This window comes from Sphaeramia orbicularis, chromosome 22 (assembly GCF_902148855.1).
Source record: "Sphaeramia orbicularis chromosome 22, fSphaOr1.1, whole genome shotgun sequence".
Taxonomy (NCBI): Eukaryota; Metazoa; Chordata; class Actinopteri; order Kurtiformes; family Apogonidae; genus Sphaeramia; species Sphaeramia orbicularis.
This window is the reverse complement of record NC_043978.1, coordinates 44581564-44602981: the sequence shown is the minus strand read 5'-3', so window position 1 is coordinate 44602981 and position 21418 is coordinate 44581564. Positions and strand designations below refer to the sequence as shown.

Below are 21418 nucleotides of genomic sequence, written 5' to 3'. Positions count from 1 at the left end.
TTATTCCACCCTGTTTTGACCCTAAAACACACAGTAAAACGAAACCACTGAAGAAAAGGAACACAAGCACATACTCATAGGAGCTTTTATGACACTGAAACAGACACAAATGCACAGCAGCATGTTTACCTGGAATAATGTCTCTGGGGTTAAAGGGTTAACAAATCCTTCCTTTTTAAAACTGAGCCAATGGGTATAGAATAGTAATGAGGATGAAGTTAAAGTAAAAACAAACCAGGTGCTGTTATTGAAAACATCTATATTTTTACAAATATACATTAGCTACCAGAAAATAGAATGACAAAAAGCTGCAGTGGAAGCAGAGTAAGTGTGTACGGAGTGAGAAGGGTTTTTGAGGATTACAGCAGCTCTTTTGACTTTAATGCCTCCAGGATCTTCTCATTAAACAACCGACTGAGACACGTCAGTGTAGATGTTGGTGACAGGTTTGAAGTTTGGATCAAATTATCTGGAAGAATTAACCACCAGTAGTTTCTGCATGTAGGAGTTCAGCCACTTCTGTCTCTCCATGGATGTGAGCAGTCTACTCTTCTCCCTGAAGGCGGCGTCGTCGGCCACCACATTCCTCTTTATCATTCCCACGTCAGGAGGTGACCACAAACGCTCCACACTAGGAAAGACAGACACAATGCCGAAAAAATTAAACCTGCATCGTTAAAGTCTAACAAAATATTTATGTTGTTTTCCACCTGAGCTCACTAGATGAATAGTTTCTGATAGATTCTGTTGGGTTTCTGTAAATTGACTTAGAGTCTGGTTTTGACCAACTCTATATATAAAATGTCAAGAGATAACTTTTTTGTGATCTGGCGCTATATAAATAAAATTTGATTGATTGAGTGATTTAATTGGTTTTCCCCTGTAAGTCGCTTTGGAAAAAAGCGTCTGCCAAATGCGTAAACATAAACATAAACGTAAACATAAACATGAATAGAACTATATTTGGTTTTAATAGTCTATGAACTTCATGTTGCCCTGAGGAGTCTGAGTGTATTTTGGCTTTTTTTTTTTATACTTTTGATTTTGCCTTTATATTTCTCATTAAATAACTGTTTACCTTGTCTTATTTGGTATATATTTTTTCAGCACAACCTCACCTGTGTGATTTTACAGTTATTTCTTTCATTTGATATTAACACGCTGAACATAAAATCACACAAAAAACATGAAATCTGAGTAGGAAACACTTTCTTTTCTTTACTCTTTTTCAATAGAAACACCTTGAACGAGACATTTTTATTGCTTAGAATGAACATATAAATTGAAAACTTAAAAAAAAAAATTACAAATATAGCAAATAAAGTTACTAAAGTTAGCAAACATACAACTGTTTACAGGAAAACTAAATAGCTATTTACAAAACAATCTGGTGTCACAATATGAAGCCACAAACATGTTCACTGACTCAGAAAACTATATACAACTGCTTATAAAATTAGGTGTCACAAGACACCACACATCTGATTGGTTGATGTAGTGCACTGTTCCACCAAACACAGTGACATGATTTTTTTTTTTGTTTTTTTTCATGCAAGCTCTTCTCTTAAAAACCCATTTTTACCATCTTTTCCTGCACCAAACATGATGACAATATTGCAAAAAATTACTTTTTTTATTGTGTATCATAAGTCTGGTTTTATTTGGCCTTTCAACACAATTGACTTCACAGTATTTACTTTAGCATCTGCAATCAGTTATGTGATTTGAATTAAAGGGTGCATCCAGGGAAATGAAATAATAAAGAAGAGGAAATAGAATTTTACATGAAGTGTAAACATTCTATTGGTCAGCCTTGTTTTCAGTCAGGTTCATTCCAAACCTTTGACACTGGGTCTGAAATTAGACTCTGGTCTTGTAACTAAAGGTTGATTTTGGAGATACAATAAGGATATTTAGAAGCAGGAAAAAAGTGACTGGTGGTTAATGGGCCGATATCATACTCACTCCTCCTCCTCCCAGTAAAAAAAAAATTAAAACTACCTGAAATAAACTATCTGTGGCTTTTAGAAATTGGAAAACTGTTGAAGTGAACATCAATCTACCACATTTTTTTTTTTTGTGCTACTATTTTCCTTCACTGTCAATATTTCCAGTGGAGAACCCCAACATTAACATATGTATCGGCCACTTTCAGAGCCAAGTTTATCAGCCAAACTAATAAATCATCTTATCTCCACACTCTCATTGTGGTCATTATAATTCTAGAATATTACCATTCTCTATCAAACTCTAATTCCAACTTCATTCCAGTGTTTTCTGTCCCTGTGGCATTATCTTACCTTGCCTCTGCCCTCTCTGGGGCAAAAAGCCACGCCCCCCTCATCATTCCGGTCTTGGTGTTGGCTCTGAATCCAGGAGACGACATCTGGACGCTCCAGTCACGGAGAGAGATGGAGGGAAACAAGGTGTCCCAGTCATCTCGCTTTGGTTCCTCCGAATCATCACTACATTTGGAATCAAAGACAGAATCGAGACAAAATATTAAGTACAACCTGCCTGGTGAGAAGCTGCAAAATAAATGAATCCAATAAAAAAAATAGAAATAAAATACATTGAATCTCATATCCTTACAACTGTATCTATTGCATAAATTTGTTGTATAATCTTGTGCATCATACAAGCCAAAATTGTGCAGGTGCGTAAGTACCACAGAATGCAGGGGCTGATGTAATTTTACATGTTTTTCCACAGACTTTGAGAGATTATCTTGACACCCAAATCAGTTTCTATCAAGGTTGACAGGACATTCACTAGTGTCAGTGACAGTCATGTATTCACTGACTTCTCCACATTACTGCCACTTGAAAAAAATACAAGGACTACATGATGATGATGATGATGATGATGATGATCATTATTATCCATGCTATTCAGTTATCTCTACCTTACTTTAACCTTTAAAAACCCAAACAGCCACAGGCAACCAAAATCTAAATCTAAATGTTTAAAACCTGTTGAACTGCTAATCTTATCAATACATAATAATTATTATAAATAATGAGTTAGTTTGTCATCTTTTCACGGTCATCAGATATGACCCATTTGGACATTCAGAGGCTTCGTAGTGAACGTGGAAACAACAATATCTTCTGCAACATTGACTCACTAATAAAACCCACAGATTTTGACAAATGACAGTGGAAGAAGACACTTCTTTATATGTTCAGATATTTCTATCTTTGCTGAAAAAAAATCACCTTTTCTTTGTTTTGTAATATAATAACCCTCAACTTTACTCTGAGCTTATATGAACTTCTACATGATCAGTAAATTAAACATAAGAAAATACTTGATTTTCACTGAAAAATGGAAAATACAGAGGATAATAGTATGATAAATTATCATAAATGACTTAAGAAAGGTTAAATAGAGAGAAAAATTAATTTGGGAACTGCCACAAAAGTAGCACTGGGTGTTTATGGGGTAAGTGTATGACTGTCATCATTACTGAATAATCTGAATCTGAGGACAGGGCCAAGGATTTCTCACTTCCCTATTAAAGAATGACAAAACTGCTGATGTCTAACTGAATCTTCTGTTTTACTAATTATAACCTGTGATGGTGATGGTAGAGATGATCCACTCACTTCCATCATGATTCTTCAAATCTGTTACACGGTTTGCAAATGAGAACAAGTGATGCCAGGCACAACAAACCCCGCCCCTCGAACGTATTGTATCTTATTTTGGCATCGATCCAGCTGATGTCATCATGTCTATGTTTGTGTTGATGTCAGCATATCAGTTGCCTCTATATATGTGCCAAGTTTGAAGTAAATTGAAACAAAATTGATGTTTTTATAGACATTTGAAATTTCACCTATTATAAGTAAATGGAAAAAGAAAAAGATTGAAAAATTCATAAAAATTTTGAACTTTGACCTACTTTTCCCAAAATGTAACCACTTATATTCTGGGTCACAGGCAATCTATAAACCCAATTTGGTATGAATTCAACTAAGAGTTTTGCTGCTACAGTGTTACAAACAAAGGAACAAACCGAACCAAAAACAATAACCCTTGCCTCCCCTTCCGGGGGGTGGGGTACTAAGAGAGATTAAGGGAGAATTCACCTGAGAGGCAGTCGGGTCTGAGGGAAGCCAGTGGTCACCAAAGTCATACCCAGAATACAAAGCAACAGCAAAGACATACAAGGGACAACAGGCATCCTTAAAGAGAACAGAAAATACCATCAGTTCAATTACATGTGAACTAACCTGGGTTTGTGTAACTGTTTATGAAGACGCTCATAAATACTGCTGTTGATATATGACTAGTTGTTCCATTTACAGAACATCCCTTTTCACTTTCTACAATTGCACAGATTGAATATTAACCCTTTCATGCATGAATGGTTCATAAACTAGTGGTATTTTTTGACATAAAACATCAGATTTCTTCAGTATCTTATTTCTTTTCACTGTAGTGGATTCCATTCATAAACAGATTAACATATAATGGTATTGATTTTTTTAAGCATAAACGCACCCATAAAGCTCTTTCTGCAAAGACAGTATATCACCACTTTCAGAAATCATATTATTTCAGTGTAAAATGTAACTGTCCACTGTGGTGAATGTCATGAATTATTTTCTGAATTCAATATATCTGATTATATTCTGGGAAACTTCAGCCACTGACACAAAATGACAAAAACCATAAGGACTAAAGTGTAACTTATTAGAGAATTTCTACATAACCACATATTTTGGATTCATTAAACAACATATCAGGATAAAATGGGACTTTAATTATCCCAGACTCATGAGTGTCAGCCACGTTAAGTTAAGTGAGCCTAAAAAATATTAGAAAACACAAAGGGATGACAATTAAGAGTTGGAGTCATTACTGCAAATAATGTAGCTTTAATTCAAGACTGAATAACTGTCCACTGCAGTAATATCATGCATGAAGGGGTTGATATATTTATTTCATTTAAGCAGCTTGATTTTAGAAGGTGGTGATTCTTACCTGCTTCAGCTCAAGTAAATGGCAGTTAGTTGAAAAGTTGAAAAGCAAGCAGCGTTTTGGGTCAAAGTTCAGTCGTTGCACAAATGAAGAAACGTTGCAGGATGAACCACCATTAAAAATACAAATGTTCAACAGCGTAGAAACGGTTTAACGTTGTGTTCTGTGTCCACGTATTTAAAAAAAACTTCCAACTCATTTAGTATTTCTTCAGTTCGATGCATCTGTACATGTGCTCATGTGCTTGAAAACCCTCAGTGTCCTGTTTTACATACTTATATACCCTGGAGTGATTTAACCCTCATCCCCCTGACCCACCCACCCACCCACACACACACATATACACGGCTGTAGACACCTCTATAGATCAAACCAGCTTTGAGTTTAGGATGCGGCCACCCCTTGTGGAAGTATTGTCAGCTTGTTAGTGTCCTGTTTCAGAGGCAGGTTGTCACGGTGCATCATTACTGACATTCATTATAGTGTATATGTATGTGTTCATTCACAACTTGGAGCAGGTAAAGAAAAACCTGTAGATGTTGCTTCTTACACACATCAGGAGGTGAAGAAAAGTCAATGTTGGCACACACTTGTATTTTAATGTTTTTGTTTAAATATGTTTATACTATCCACAAAACCTCACACATAACCCTCAAATACACCCTAATTCCTCAAATACATCAATGCAGTACACATAAACCATCATATAAACTAACACTGGTGTGGGTTATGGCTTTTAGTTTGTGTGCACAACATATGTGTTTAAGACCCACACTCACACACATGTTGCCTTTTAAGATGCACTAAGTGAAGAACCCAAGCACCCAAAAGAAGAAAAAAAAAAAAATTGATATAACATGCAACACTTTCAAAATAATGTTCAACAAATGGTGCCAGGCTCAACAAACACCGCCCCTTGCACGTATTGTAGCTTATTTTGGCATCGATCCAGCTGATGTCATCATGTCCATGCGTGTGCTGATGTCAGCATATCAATTGCCTCTATATATGTGCCAAGTTTGAAGTAAATTGAAACAAAATTGATGTTTTTATAGACATTTGAAATTTCGCTCATTATAAGTAAATGGAAGAAAAAAAAGAATAAAAAAATAAATAAATAAAATAAAAATAAAAATTTGAACTTTGACCTACTGTTCCCAAAATGTAGACCTATTCTGGGTCAATGGTAATCTATTAACCCAATCTGGTATGAATTCAACAAATAGTTTTGCTGCTAGAGTGTTAACAAACCAACAAAACAAACAAACCGAACCAAAAACAATACCCCTTGCCTCCTCTTCGGGGGGTGGGGTAATGATGTACTTTACTATGTAAACACAATGGAGACCAGCTTACGAGTCTGGGACACAACGACAAAAAGTCAGTCACAAATAGCAACATAGCAAGAAGTAATGGTAATGACCTACTAGCAACACGCTACACACCAACTAAAGCTTTAACACACACACTTTTTTTTTAATCTTGTGTGCAGCATGTGACCTTCCTTCCTCTATTTTACTATTGCAGGTACAAAAATACATTTCACTGTGCATTGTACTATATTGTATAACTGTGTATGTGACAAATACACCTATTGTATGTGATCTAGCCTTGCAGACACTGAACAGACCAGCACCAAAAAATACTGGTTCAGTCAGGAATAGTTTAGCTCAGTTATTATTTTTTTAATTTATATTTAGTTATTTAGGTAAGTATATTTATAAATGTTACACTACCAATCAGCAACTCAATATAATCATGTTTAAGCATCTGGTTTCGACCAGCTCTATATGTAATGTGTCATGAGATCATTTTTGTTACGATTTGGAGCTGTTTAAATAATATTTGATTTATTGATTATCTGCTCTGTGTCCTAATGCTAAATTTACAGGAGACAGTGCTATATGCTGCCTGTTATTAACAAGTTAGTGGTTAATTTAGTGTGTTGAAGGCTAATACTGAATATGACCATGAGTTGTTATCTGCTCATCCAATGACATCTAAACTCTAAACTTGTTTCAGCAGAAGACGTGTCAGAAATACCTCAGCGTAAAGATATCTCGTTAGCGTTTTAGCATTGAAAAGATTTCTCACCAAACCATCTTTAGAGGAATTAATGCAGAAATCCCCTGTGTCCACTAACACCTGTGTATTGTTTATATTTAAGTGCATGAAACAGCTTCTTTATGTGGGTGACTGCCGCAACAAGAAACCAGACCAAAGGTGACGGAAGGATAGGAGGACTACGCTGGCCCACAGGAAGCTTGTTACCATGTAAGGACCTTGTTATGGGCCTTGTTGCAAATAATGAATGGCCTGAGGACAGGAAGCAGCTGGCTTTAACAATAGCTCTGCAACACACTGATTTCATCAAGATAACAAGCCTAAGGCCGACACTCTGACTCACTGTTCTTGTTAGAAATGCCTTCAAACCCATCTCTGCCTCAAGTCAATCCTGTGTTTACGCTCTCATCAATAGGACGTGACGACACTGGAGAAATGGGTGAAAGATGGTGGGAAATTTTAGGACTGGGTGACCTCACTAAAGGTCAGAGGTAACAGTGGGCAATTTAGTTTAAAATAGCAAAACGGGCAGAAGCTGCGAAGACATAAATGAAGGTGGTGAACAAAAGGGCTGTAAATCTTCTGCTTAGAAAAGGCTGAGCTGAGGCACAGTGTGAGCAGGAGTCATTGCGGGAAGTAAATCAACTAACCTCGATTGGCTGCAGAAAACACACAAAGCACCCACTGGGTGTGTGTCCATACGCTGAAGAGAAAATTAATTCTTCACCTCCTGATTAGATGCTGCAAGCTTGTTAGTATCCACCTATTCTTGTCTGTCACATCTCTGGGTTTACTCTGACCTAGCCACGAGAAAAATAATAGTGTTACATCTAACATGCTGTACTGTGTCGCATCATATACTGTAGTGTCACATAGCGTCAACGTATGTCATTAGAATGTGAATAAGAGTGACTGGCAGTGGTTTGAGAGGTGTTCTGTAACTAAAATCTACCCTGTGATGGAAGGTTTTAGGATTATCAGAGAGATGGAAGGAATACATATGTGACTGGCAGCTTTAAATAGCAAATTCTGTTAAACAGGTGGTAAATGAGCAGATACTCTGGCCTTCTTCAGAAATAAAATGTGCTAAACATTACATACTTTGGCAAGATGAAGTGGAAAACAAATGACAAAATAGGACTAATGTGCCTGTATCTCACCGGCATGTTCTATCAACAATCAATAACAAGTAGAATTTGCAAGGTTGTCAAGTTCTGGTGCTATGTTAGAGTCCTGTGCTGTTGATGCAGGAGATCAATCTCCCAATAGAATTGGGTGGTACTTTCACTGGAGGGGAACTCAGCTAATTCTATGGAAGTCCATATATGATCATATATGTCCATATAAATAAAAGCCAATTTTCAATATTTCAAGAATTAGTAAAAATGCAAAAACCTAAATGTCAAAACTGTGAACAAACTTTGCACATATTGTCCCAAGGAAGCTGCATAAAGAAATTGAAATGAATCTGACCAGTAGTTTTGGATAGGAAAACTGTTGGAATGACTTTAATAATTACAGTCTCCGGTCCAGGATCTGTTTTTTCTACATGCTCCAAAAGTCAGAACAGAACTGGGAGAAAGCTTTTAAATGTTCTGCTCCCACTGCCTGGAACAACCTACAGAAGGAGATAAAACTGAAGGGACTGGTCTCTGTAATACATTCAAAGTCCATTTATCTTTTACATTTTTGATGGTGTTTTATATGTATGTTTTTAGTTTGGTGTTTTATGTATGGTTTTAGAAATGAGTTTTTATGAGTTTTATATTTGTTTTTAATGTGGCGGAAATTTCTATTTTGTGTAACTTCTGCTACTGCTGTGTTGGTCAGGACACTCATGCAAAATAAAAAATAATATATACACACGCACACACACGAACGCACGCACGCATGCACACACACACAGAAAACCTTCAGCAAAAGAAAAAATACTGCTTTGATTTTACACAGTACGTGTTTCTGCTCAGGTTCACTGAATCCAAAACATCACCATACACACACTGAATCACTATATTTCAGCTGTGCCATTATATAATTGCACATTTTGATGGAAATTTAATTATCTGTGGAGCTCCACTAAGTATAGTAAGAGGTATTAAGTGTCATAATTTTTTGTTCTGTATGTTTCCTACATTTCAAAGAGGGTTTTCAAACCTCTTTTAAACATCGCTGCCCCAAACAAGAAAGAGAAGTGGTAAAAGCACCTTTATTTACAGTACAATCATTACCAGTATAAAGAAGACAGATGTGGAATGTAATGTATTAATGCTTATTGATGCGTGTTGATGAGGGTTTTAGAATAAAAATATTGGTCCAAATGTAGCTGCACTGATTTCATGTGCTTCATTATACTATAAAATAATAAAAATACCATTTTGATTTGAAACAAGTGTTGTAGCAGCTCTTGTTCATAAGGTACTACAAATCTAATCTGCTGTGGTTTATTGAGAAAGTTTAGTTTCATCATGATATTGGATTCCTGATCCAATGAAAATGTCCTCATCTCTCCGAATATTTGAGCATCACAGTAGCATCAAGTATAATAATAAGAGCTTAGACAGTAAAAACAACATATATGTGCATTACATGGATCTTTACATTCTATAAAAGCAGATCCTCTGCAGTCCTTGGGGTTCCAGACCCCATGTTAAAATAGAGAATCGTATTTCTTGGTCATGCATGTAGTATGTGCTCTCATACTTCCCATTACATACAATCATTGTGGTTATTTTCTGAACTAACTGGTCATCTCTGTCTTTGATAAAGAGTTGAAGACATTGGAAAAACCTGAAAAACAGCAAATAATTCAGGCTTTATGTCATTTAAATTAGCTTTTTGCGCCTGAGATGAAAACATATGGCTTAAATGTAGTTCCCCTTTTCTTTTAATTTAGTGGTTTGGTGATGCAGTCGCCACTGGGATGCAGTTACCATAGCGATGCAGCAGCAGCCACTAGTTACAAGCTGATCAGACTCCCTTCTTCTGTGTCTGGAGGCACAGCGTCAGCAGCTGCAGTGTCAGCTGGGTAAAGGGTCTCAACGGGCGGAGCTGGTGGTGGGTCGGTGGGGCAGCTGCGGCTTCGGCGGGTGGCGGGCTGATCAGCGGGGTGATAGACGAAGCAGTAGGCCCCTGGCAGGCAGGTGGCCTTAACGCTGAGGGCCAGCTCTGTCGGCGCCAAGGGCTGGTGAATGTCATCGATGTACACACTGAGTATGTAGGAATCTGAGAGAAATACACAAGGAGGCATGGATGAGACCTTAAATTCACCAGGATGTAGACCTGAGGAGTCTGGGTGTGTTTTGGCTGTTTTGGAATACTTTTGATTTTGCCTTTATATTTCTGATTAAAAAACTGTTTAACTTGCCTTGTTTGATACATTTTTTTTCAGCACACCCTCACCTGTATAACTGTACCATGTGTTATTTTTTTTGATTTGACATTTTGTATTAACAGACTGAACCTAAAATCACATAAAAAAATGAAATCTGGGCAGGAAAAAGGTAGATTCTTTACTGTTTTTCCAAAAAAAAAAAAAAAAAAAAAAAAAAAAAGAAAAAAAGAAAAAAAAGACAAATTTAGCAAATAACAAAATTATATACAACTATTTACATGAAAATACAGGCCATGTCTCAGGCGTTTTTTAGGAAAACTATATACAACTATTTACAAAATTATCTGGTTTCATAATATGATGCCACAAATTTGTTCAATTAACCATTTTTACAACTCAGAAAAGTATATGCAACTATTTATAAAAACAGTTAGGTGTCCCCAGATACCACACATTTGATTAGTTGATGCATGCATGATGTAGTAATGACAATATTATTATATTCTGTTTTTATGGTTGGTATTTGATGCTAAACTGGTCTGTTGTGGTAAAGAGGGAGCTAAGCTGAAAGGCGAAGCTCTTGATTTACTGGTCGATCCACGTTCTGACCCTCACCTATGGTCATGAGCTCTGGGTAATGACCGAAAAAATGAGGTTGCGAGTACAAACAGCTGAAATGAGTTTCCTCCGCAGGGTGGCCGGGCTCAGTGCTCAGAGATAGGGTGAGGAGCTCGGACATCCGGGAGGGACTCAGAGTAAAGCCACTGCTCCTCCATGTTGAGAGGAGCCAGTTGAGGTGGTTTGGGAATCTAGTGAGGGTGCCTTCTGGATGCCTCCCTGGGGAGGTATTTTGGGCATGTCTGTCTGGGAGGAGCCCTCGGGGGCCAACCCAGGACACGCTGGAGGGATTATATCTCAGGGCTGGTCTGGGAACGCCTCGGGATTCTCCCAGAAGAGCTCTTGGAAGTGGCTGGGGAGAGGGATATCTAGGCTTCTTTGCTGAGGCTGCTGCCCCCACGGATTGGATAATCGGATGAAGACGGTACTGTATGTTTTTTTTTTTTTTTGTAAATCATAAATCTGGTTTTCCTTGGTCTCTCAACACAATTGTATTCGCAGTATTACTTCACATCTGCACTGAAAGGAAGACTCAGTGAGCCTCCATCCCCTGCTTTGTCATCTTAAATCGGTTTGTGATTTGGACATGAGGGTGTATCCAGGGACTCTTAAGGGTTAATATATTTTAGAAAATATAATCATTGAAGGATGTATGTGAACGTATGTGAAGGGGACATTTCCTACAGCAAAAGTAACTTCCATCTGAGAGACAGATTATGAAGAGACTGTGGAAGTAAACAATTGCAAACCCAGGCAGTAGCTCATCATTTTCATATGTTAATCTTCTATTAATAAACATCTGTCTACATCCTCCCATAAAGTTGTAACAATTGTTTTATTCCTATTTCTACACATCAGTAACCAATTTAACCAGATGCAATGATTACATACTGTGTCCCAGTTACATTTTATCTATCAAGAATTAAGACTAACATTGTATTTTTTTTTTTTTTTTTTTATACTGTACTTGAGAAATTAGATGCTAATGTATTTTTATTTAAAGCTGTATTCCAACTCATCATGTGAGGCCTGAAACAACAACAATCTCTTGTGGAAGAAGTCATGAGATTAGTCATATGGAGAAGTTTTCAATCTAACAAAATGTCCTTTATGTTAATATGGGGCTGATGTTCAGTGTTGTAACAAGTGTGGACTAGAGGGTCCGGCTGTGTCAGGACCCCAGGACAAATGTGGAAGACCTCATCTCTCCTCTGTAGTGCTGAAAAAAGCACAGCTCCTTGTATGTGCTGCATAGGTGGAGGAGGTATAAGACTAGGCTGAAGTGTTAAATAATCCAACCAAATGGAAAAAAGAGAAGCCTGAATTTGACTCTGGCCTTGGTAGGATCAGTGCTGACCTCTCGGAACAGTAATTTACTGTACTCTGGCTCTGAACAAATCATTTTACAAAAAACATGAGCTTAAAGTTTCAAGGCATGAAGATTTTGGCTGTTTTCAGTGTGGTGGTTTCTCAGAATGGCATCAAGTCATCTGTCATTATATTTGGTCTTTTGATTTGGACTGAGAGGACAGAGCTGTAGCAGGAAGGGTATATTTTTTCTGGCTTTAACCACTGCTACCCAACTCACAACAAGGAAACTAGTGCATAAATGGATGCTTCTGTGAAACTGGTCCCTAAAAACAGGGCAGAGGGGCTAGAAATTCAAACAAGATGTAGACTAATGTTATGAAGCAAGTTTGGAAGCACTTTCTATTTTAAAAATAAATATTTAATAAGATAAAAGAGAAACTATTTTTCAGATAAAACACATTTTTGTATAATTTTTATACAAAAATCCACATGTAACACGGTAAAAAGGACACGAAATTACACGCTACTATTTTTTCAAATATCTTTTTTACTCTCACAGGTACATTTTGGGAATCAAACTAATTATGCAAGGCAGAGTGTTTCACAAAGATGACTGCTATTGCAAAATCATTGACGATTTATATGTATTTAAATGGGCAGGTTCTACATGTAATGCAAGTGGACATGATGGGTTACACACAAAACCTGGAATGAGACTGAGATTCATGAAAAACCCGCATCTGAATAAGAAAAACCACTAGGATCCTCAAATTTAACACAGTGTCTTTATTTATAGCAGTATGTAAGACCATTTACAGCCATGTTTTCAAGATAAAATGCACTGACACCTGGGTAGTTTTTCCTGTCCCAATTTTGGTCCTATTTTTGGCCCTAGTATTTGATTAAAAATTCATTAATTTTGTGATGACTCAGAGCAAGAGAATTTTTTTTACACTTAGAGGTCTTCATTAGGTACATCCTGGAGGGAAATATGTCTAAATTTCTCTTTTACTATTGGGTCTAAAAAGCTGGGAAAGTGCCAGATACCAAAATAAACCCAGTTTCATAGAAGCACCCAGATATAAACATTCCTTCCACATCACTGATTCAAGATTATATTATATATATATATGTATTCAAGATTCAAGATTCAAGAATGTTTATTGTCATTATGTGTACCCATAACAAAATTCTGACAGGTGATTCTCGGCTAAGAAGGTAAAAAAAGACTTAAATACTCAGATAAAACACAACACACAGTATCATCAAACCATTCTAAAGAGATATATCACATCTTACTTTCGGCATAAGTTGCTGAATACGTACATATGTTAAATGTTATAGTGAGTTAAATGACTTGTTTTTCTTTGCTAATGAGTAAAACAGACAATGTAAGGGTTCTAAAGCATGCTGAGAGTATGTGGAAATACTTGAGAGGCACATTTCAAGCATCCTCAACAGAAAAATAAATGAATATCTACCTTGTTCAAAGCGTGCGGCACACTGCTCTGCCAGCTGTTGGATAGTTGTGGTAGGAAGCACACCCAGCGTTCTGGGGTTGGCTCCGATCTCAGGACAGCACACGGTCAGGAAGTCCTACAAACAAACAAACAAACAAACACTGGAGGGTTAAACTCATCATGGTTCCGGGTTTACTGTCTCTATGAAGTATTCAGATTCACTTTTGTTCTGGGATTTTTATGTAATAGTAAAACATATGTATAATCTAATAATCATAACTGAACCCACGTTCATAGTTTGTGCGTTGAGATTTAACCCTTTCATGCATGGTGTCACTCAAATTTCACTTAAAACTGTAATATTAGAAAGAATTACACCTTATTATTAATTTTTGGTCCAGATATTAATTATTAATACATATATATCCACTACAGTTACATTTAAGTTTCCATAAATCAAACATATGTTGGTTTTAGGAAGAGAGGCTTTTGGACACCATGTTAAAAAACATATTTATGATTAAAGTTGTGTTTAAGCTACAAACGGTTGATTGTAATTCACACATCTCACGAATTAATCCAATCGCACACAATTAAGTCTTTTTAGGAGAAATAACTATGTTCACTTTTCTAATAATTCATGCATGAAAGGGTTAAGTCAAGTAATTTTAACCTGTATTTATCTTGTAGGAGCCATTTCTGACTGTTGATGTATTAGTTATAAGGGGCCAACAGTTCTTTGACCATACCACTGTGACGCTTTTGTATAAGTAAATAAGGTTAATTTCTTATGTATGTATATATATATATATATATATATATATATATATATATATATATATATGAAAGTATGTATTATTTTGATGGACAGTAAAGATCAACATTGGTCAGCAAAGATTCTCTTCTGTACCTTTTCAAGTAGAGGTCGACCGATATGGGTTTTTTAAAAGGCCGATGCTGATTTTTAAAAAATTTGGTCAATATTTACAGCCAATTTTTGAGGCCAATATTTAAGGCAGTTTTTTTTTTTTAAAGCACATTTGACCGTAAAATACAATTGAAACACTGAAATAACTAAGATTTTTATGCAGCAATATAAATGAAATTATTAATACACGTACACATAGTAGTCTTTACATAACATTTATTGAACTTAAAGTGCTGCCCACACAGGTGCCTGATCAAATCTCTTATACGAATTTTTACTACTGATTAAATATCGGCTTTCAAAAAAAAATTAAGGCCAATGGCCAATATTGAAAAAAAAAAAAAAAATCAATATATTGGCCCAATATATCAGTCTACCTCTATTTTCAACTACTTATCTTATTATATGTGACAATTTTTTGTGCTTTGTTAACTCCACAGATCACTTTTATTATTGCACTTTATAGGATTTTAGCTGCTATAGATTTTGACATACTTTTATTCTATTTATCTATAGTTCATAATATACAGTTCTAATTCTGTGTTGTTCTGTGTACATTTATGTTCTAGTGAAGGACAATAGAGTCTAAGTATACATATTCAATTCACTGCTTTTCAACTACTACAATATCAGCCCTTCAGTGGCTTAATCAGCGAAATAGACGATACAAAATGAATTTTCTCTGGAATTTGGAATCAGTAGAAAAACTCAGAAAACCTGCCATTCGCATGTGTGAAGAAAATAAGTACATATTTTCATGTCCAACAGGAAACAAGCAGAATTATTCTATCACTGTATTTCCTGCTTTGTATATCATATCATACCCTGATACACATTACATCTACCTCTTCATCAGTGAATACATTTTTCTAATGACGCTGGTGATTGCGTCCTGTGTATGTGTGTGTATATAATAGTGCATGTGTGGCTCTGCACCCGAACTGATCCCTGTGACACACGTTCCTGGTTGAGCGTGCGTCGTCTCTCCCAGCGGTGGATGGAGTCCTGAACCTCTCTGCTGAGCTGCCGTGTTGCTGACCTCTGCTGGTCGAAAGTCTTAATGTGCTCCAGCGCTCCATAAGTGGTGGTCAAGTAATAGGAACCTGAACACACACAGGCACGGAGGTCAACTGCATCAACAATATTGAAGCCAACGGGCTTTGTATTTGTGCAGTGTGCGTATGAATTTTACAGCATGGCTCAGTGTAAAACTGTAAAAATGTGTGCACCTTCTCCTAGTGTTAAAGCTGGGTCCATCAACTCCATCATGTACTCAACATCCAGCTGCAAAGCTGACAGATTGGATCTCGCCAGGACGTACATCATTACAGGAAGGAAGTCATCAGCACCATGGGCCCGCCCTTCACACACACACACACACACACGCACACGCACACGCACACGCACACACAGATGTTGATTCCAGAGAAAAGAATAATTAATGTGGGGAAGTTCATCCATGTTATGTAACCTGTTTAAGTATGTATGCTTCAGTTTGAATATTTTAATGGGTATTATTATGACGGATTGATGCAGGAAGGTGAACAGAAGTGGAGAGGTCTGAGTTATTACACACATCTTACTGAGAGTCAATAACTTTCTAAAATTGATTAACATCCTCAGATTGTAGAGATTTGCCCCTTTAACTGATACCCAGCATGCTGAATACACACAAAAAAACCCTGTTAAGTCAGGAATGGTCATGTAAAAATGGTGTATGGTAAATAGTGCTAATGCTAATGCTAAATGATATTTAGAAATTAACATTTGCCCTCAGTTCTGGAAGAAGAACAAGAAAATGATATTTGTGATGCAGTGTCTGTATGATTTTTTTTTACATGGTAGTAGGTGTCTTTATTTCTAAGAAAATGGCAAAAATGTCTAAAAGTGCCAAAGGGGAAGAATCCTTTACAGAAAATTCAAGAATCCAGATCCAGGTCTGAGCTATCTTTGAGAAGACTGACATATGGTAAAGACCTACTTTGCAAATAAATTTCAGGTTGAAAACTGTTGTAGATTTTGCATTATGGCTACAGACAGAAAGACAGAACCAACTGCAATATTACAGCAAGATTTGCAATAAAAGTTTGTTTCTATTGCTGGATGTGTGCATAGTAAAACAACAGCCTGTTAAACACGCAATAAATATTTGTAATATGAAAAGTAAGACAGGGCAAGGAAATGACTTCATTCCAGAATTCGGTTCAGGGTAGAAAGTCCTGTATTTTATGTTGATGATATCCTTGGTACTAAGTAAGTGTTAAAATATTGTAATTTAGTGGTTCCCAATAGTTGTGTTACACCCTAAAAGTTGACCACAAAGATGAGTCACCATCATTAAAAAAAACATATGACTTGCTCAAAGTTAAATGTCAGTATCAGACGTCATTTCACTTAATGGAGATTTCAGTTTTTCATAAGTATGAGGAAGAATCTAATATTTAACACAGTCATAAGCTTTAAATGAAACCTGGTGCTGACCTGGGGAGCTGACAGACATGGAGTCATAGATGATCTTGCAGGTTTTCAGCAGCAGCTCAATCTTTTTCTGAGGAGAATACTCCAGATGGAGGTTGTTCAGTTTGATGCTGATCTTCTCCATAGCGGACGCCTCAGGGACGGCAGTGGTGATGCCTAATGCTGTGGTGGTGCTGCCTAATACCACAGACTGACACAACAAAACACACTGTCAGCATCACAACTCCTACTATTTATTTGTTTACTCTGAAACATGAAGAACTCAATGTCCTGTCACACCTGGTTCTGGGCCACTTTGCTCAGACTTCCGTTGTCATTCTGCAGTTTCTCCAGACTTTGGTATATCGGCTCTCTCAGCGGCTTCAGGACACTTTTACAAAGAGCAGCTTCCACTATGCTCTCTGCAAAAATACAGACAAATACACAAAGAATACACACCTTTACTGTATAATCCCCACAAACATTTATTGCCAGGTAGAGTATCTAATTAAGTGCTAATAGAAATCGGTTACTTAAATAATTTGAATCAATAATAAAAAGAGAGTAAAATTCCATGGGAAAATAATGAAAATTTCCCCTTGTCATTTATGGAGACTAGTAAAACCTAGACTTCTTCAGTATTTACCCTCAAGTCTGTAATACTATATAAATATCAGTTTTTGCCATACCTGCTTATAATCACCTTTTTAGGCACGTCATATAACTTCATACTCATGTGTTGACTATCAGAATGTGCAGAAAATTCTCAGCTATCAGTAAAGTAAAGACTCATCTGTACTGGAACACTGTCATGAAAATATTGGGCCCTGAAGCCGAAAAATTTGAACTATGTGTGAATTACTACGTGTACATGGAAATTTGGAGATTACATGTTGATTTGGCAATGTGTTTTGTTCACAAAAGTACTGTAACATGAAAAATAGCCAAATAAATGGACATTTTTTAAGTGAAACTGTTTTTTTTACTTTTTCATTGTTTTTTTTTTTTTTTTTTTACATAGAAAGCTCTAACCAATGGAGACTCAGAGAAGGGGGGGGTGCTGCCTTTAGGGACTGATTAGAGGCTCTGTAAATCTCAAAATTCACCGTACATAAAACATTTTCTACACAACTATGTTAACTGACTGATATATAAATTATTTCTATGCATGTTTTTTGGCAGAGATTTTACTAGAAAGATGCGGTGCTGGCTCATGCGTGGGCACCGCTTCTAGGGGATAAATGCTCTTTATGTGGACAATCCCCCAGTTAAATGAGTTGCTTCTATACATCATAACCTGAGGTAAAGAGGATTATTATGATAAATAATAAGAGTAAACTTAAACTAGGGATAACAAATAATTGTGCCAGGTGAAAGGAATAAGGTAAAAAATATTAATAGAGTGCTCTTACATAATAAAGAGCCATGCTATTTATATTATTAAACAGCATGTTTGAAATTTGTACAGGAACTAACTTAAATGTAATGACATTTTACAGAGCCCTCTGGAGTCACAGACAACATTAAACAGCTGCTGTCAGAGGCTGAGGGGAATTATATAAAAATGAAAACTTGGACCACATGGCTAATCCTGAAAAACAATGGATGGTAAACACATGAGAGTGGAGTTACCCAGTTTGTCTTGTGCGTACTGATGCTGTGGCTCCAGCATGGCTTGCAGCTCTGTGCTCTGCAGGAGGTAGCTCTTCAGTTGAGTCATCATCTGTCTGATCTCCTGTAATAGCTCAGTAGAGGAAGAGTGGTTTGTCATGGTCTCCAGAGTGAACGCACGGTGCTCTTTAACCTACAAACAAGACATTGAAAAAAAAAAAACCTCATTCCACCTACATATAATGCAGTTCTTACCAGTGCTGAACAGAAGTTGAATAACAATTTCAGTTGAGTTTAAATAACTTGTGCTCCACCTCCCTCAGTGTACTCACCAGGTTACCAAAGTAGCTCTGAGGGTCACGGGCCAGCTCTACGATCCGCTGTGTGAGGCGGCGGTCGTGGCTGATGAGTCCGGTGAGGACTGTGGACAGACGGTAGCGGGCTCGGTCCAACATGACAGTGGTGGGGATTCGCCTCACGCCTACCTTGGGGCTGCGGCTTTCTACAGGACGACTGCGAAACGAATGAATGCTTCTATTATTCTTATGTTAAATGCTAACCCTCTTCCACAGGGGAAATGATCACACACATTTAAATATAGAAAAAACACATGACGTACTTGAAGTCTATTCTAATCTCTTTATCAGACTTAAAATATGATGAGAAAAATGTTTAGGGATTGTCCTTTAATACGTACAAAGCTGATCGACCCAGGCCACAGTACTGACAGCATTTACTACAAACACCATTTGGACAGGGCAGAAGTGTCATTCATGTTATATTTCTATTTGAATTAGAACTTCACCTATAAATAAAGTTCCTCTTTGTGTTATTAATACATACTTAGTAGCGGGTTAAACCCACTCTGCATGTAAAGTGAAGAACATCCTTTGTTTGTAGAGGGGTGTAGAGAGCTGAACTACACTGAACACATTTGTCAACACAGATTTAAGCAGAAATCGATAGTGTTAAATTTCTCAAACTGAGAGATGTCACAATGTACAGACTCAGTTTTCTTGATGCACTGTGAAATATTTATGGAATCAATATTTGGTCAAAAAGATTTGTACTTGAATGCCAAGATTTGTATTTGTATAACAAAACTGCTACATGTACTACTAAATAATTCTATCTGTGAAAAAGAAACAAGATTCATATCTATTAAAAAAAAAGTGTCCATGTCCAGTTTTGTGCAATCTGAGAAATGATTTGTATTCATACAGCAGAAATTAAAGTCGAGCTTAAGTTGTTCACAATACATCTGTCTATGAAATATTTTCTTCCCACCACTAGCTCTGTGTCATTGTGTTTTGTAGTGATATTTGGTGAACCACAAATATCTATTCTAAAAGTCTTCTTCCTTTTTACATACTGTTGGGGCCTGTACTCTGACACATTAATTATAAAAGCAATAGACTGCTCTGGTCTGCATTTAACTATTAATATTTGTCCGATATTAAATTCTGGTTAAACAAGGCTTACACTGTCAGGGTATATCCCAAGGGTATATCCCTGACATCCCCCCAGTCCTCTGCTATATAATAAAGCAAATACAAAACACAATGCACATACAATGTACAATGTGACATCAACTAAACTTCGAGTAACATGGAAAGGATAGATATTTTTGGATGAACCAATTTGAGGTTGTTGGCCTACTACATCTATTAATGATGTCCAAAAAACCCTGATTTTTCAACAGATGGACAAGTGATAATATTCACGGAATACCCAAAATCAATAGGGTTCTTCCCCTAGGGGTCACCTATGTTGGTGCTAAAGAGGGATAGTTATCACATTCACACGAAGGATATCCAGCCTGAACAATGTCAGAAAATTATTTGCTAAATAGTCAATATGAACCAAGTTTGAGCTTGATTGGCCTACTATTTCCTTAATGATGTCTGAAAAAACTCTCCCAGAAGCTCCCCCAGCCATTTGGAAAAAACACACCAGCTGGTATAAAAATATGACATCATGTAAACTCAAGGCAGTGGCATGAAGAAAGATAATTGTTCGACAATCAATATGAACTCAGTTTGAGCTACATCGACCTGATAGTGGCAGTGGTCAGAAAACCAATTTTTCTCCACAAAACTCCACCTAGTGAATGAAAATGACACCATATGAACTCTGGATGGTAGCGAGAAAAAGGACATTTGTAAGACGACCAATATGAACCAAATTTTATTTCAATAAGCCAATTATTGCTTGATTTATGTCCAAAAAACTGATTTTCAACCAAAGAGCCCCCATTTGGATGACTTATAAAACTCACAGAGAAGCTGAAATCGATAGAGTTCTTCTACTAGGGGTGCCCTATTTTGGTTATCAAGGGAGAAGAAATCCAACCAAATCTGTCCTAGTTATCACTTTCATATTAAGGATATACGGTGACGGAAGATATGGTGGATCTGGTGGCGGCGTACAGGGTACAACCATGAAACTCCATTTCAGGAATATAGTAATTATCTATATCTGATGGATACCTGATGGATATGGTTTTAATTCAACAGTTAAAATTTAATTTGCCCTGTGTATTCCTTGTACACTTCTGGAAAGCACAGAATTAAGTCATATCTTTAGTTGTATTTAAAGGTGAAATATGTAACAGCTGCAGAGGCTTGCATGCTTACGTGTGGTCATTTG

The 21418-nt window shown here is 36.8% G+C and overlaps 2 protein-coding genes across 2 annotated transcripts in view; both read right to left on the bottom strand.

Annotated features, from left to right (window-relative positions):
• Window positions 1–79: 79 nt before the first annotated feature.
• pth2 (parathyroid hormone 2) lies at window positions 80–5254 on the bottom strand. The gene is made up of 3 exons (XM_030127088.1): window positions 4095–5254; window positions 2301–2465; window positions 80–631 (listed from the first exon to the last, which is right to left on the bottom strand). The coding sequence occupies exons 1-3, from the start codon at window positions 4187–4189 to the stop codon at window positions 466–468; spliced, it is 426 nt and encodes a 141-aa protein (XP_029982948.1). The 5' UTR covers window positions 4190–5254; the 3' UTR covers window positions 80–465.
• Window positions 5255–9112: 3858 nt separating this feature from the next.
• rin3 (Ras and Rab interactor 3) overlaps window positions 9113–21418 on the bottom strand; it is a 25054-nt gene continuing 12748 nt past the window's right edge. The window contains exons 7-14 of the mRNA XM_030127087.1: window positions 19102–19282; window positions 18791–18962; window positions 17459–17580; window positions 17183–17369; window positions 15931–16062; window positions 15638–15804; window positions 13795–13909; window positions 9113–10275 (exon numbers count right to left, since the gene is read on the bottom strand). Of these exons, the coding sequence (XP_029982947.1) occupies window positions 10010–10275; window positions 13795–13909; window positions 15638–15804; window positions 15931–16062; window positions 17183–17369; window positions 17459–17580; window positions 18791–18962; window positions 19102–19282 (1342 nt within the window). The 3' untranslated portion in view covers window positions 9113–10009. The remainder of the gene's footprint in view (window positions 10276–13794; window positions 13910–15637; window positions 15805–15930; window positions 16063–17182; window positions 17370–17458; window positions 17581–18790; window positions 18963–19101; window positions 19283–21418) is intronic.

Bases quoted from the DNA above. Each gene is read 5' to 3' on its own strand.
- pth2 (XM_030127088.1), bottom strand. From the start codon at position 4,189: ATGCCTGTTGTCCCTTGTATGTCTTTGCTGTTGCTTTGTATTCTGGGT. The intron at 2,466-4,094 runs GTGAATTCTCCC...TTCCAAATGTAG, and splicing joins CAGACCCGACTGCCTCTCAG to TGATGATTCGGAGGAACCAA. The intron at 632-2,300 runs GTAAGATAATGC...TGTCTTTCCTAG, and splicing joins CCAGAGAGGGCAGAGGCAAG to TGTGGAGCGTTTGTGGTCAC.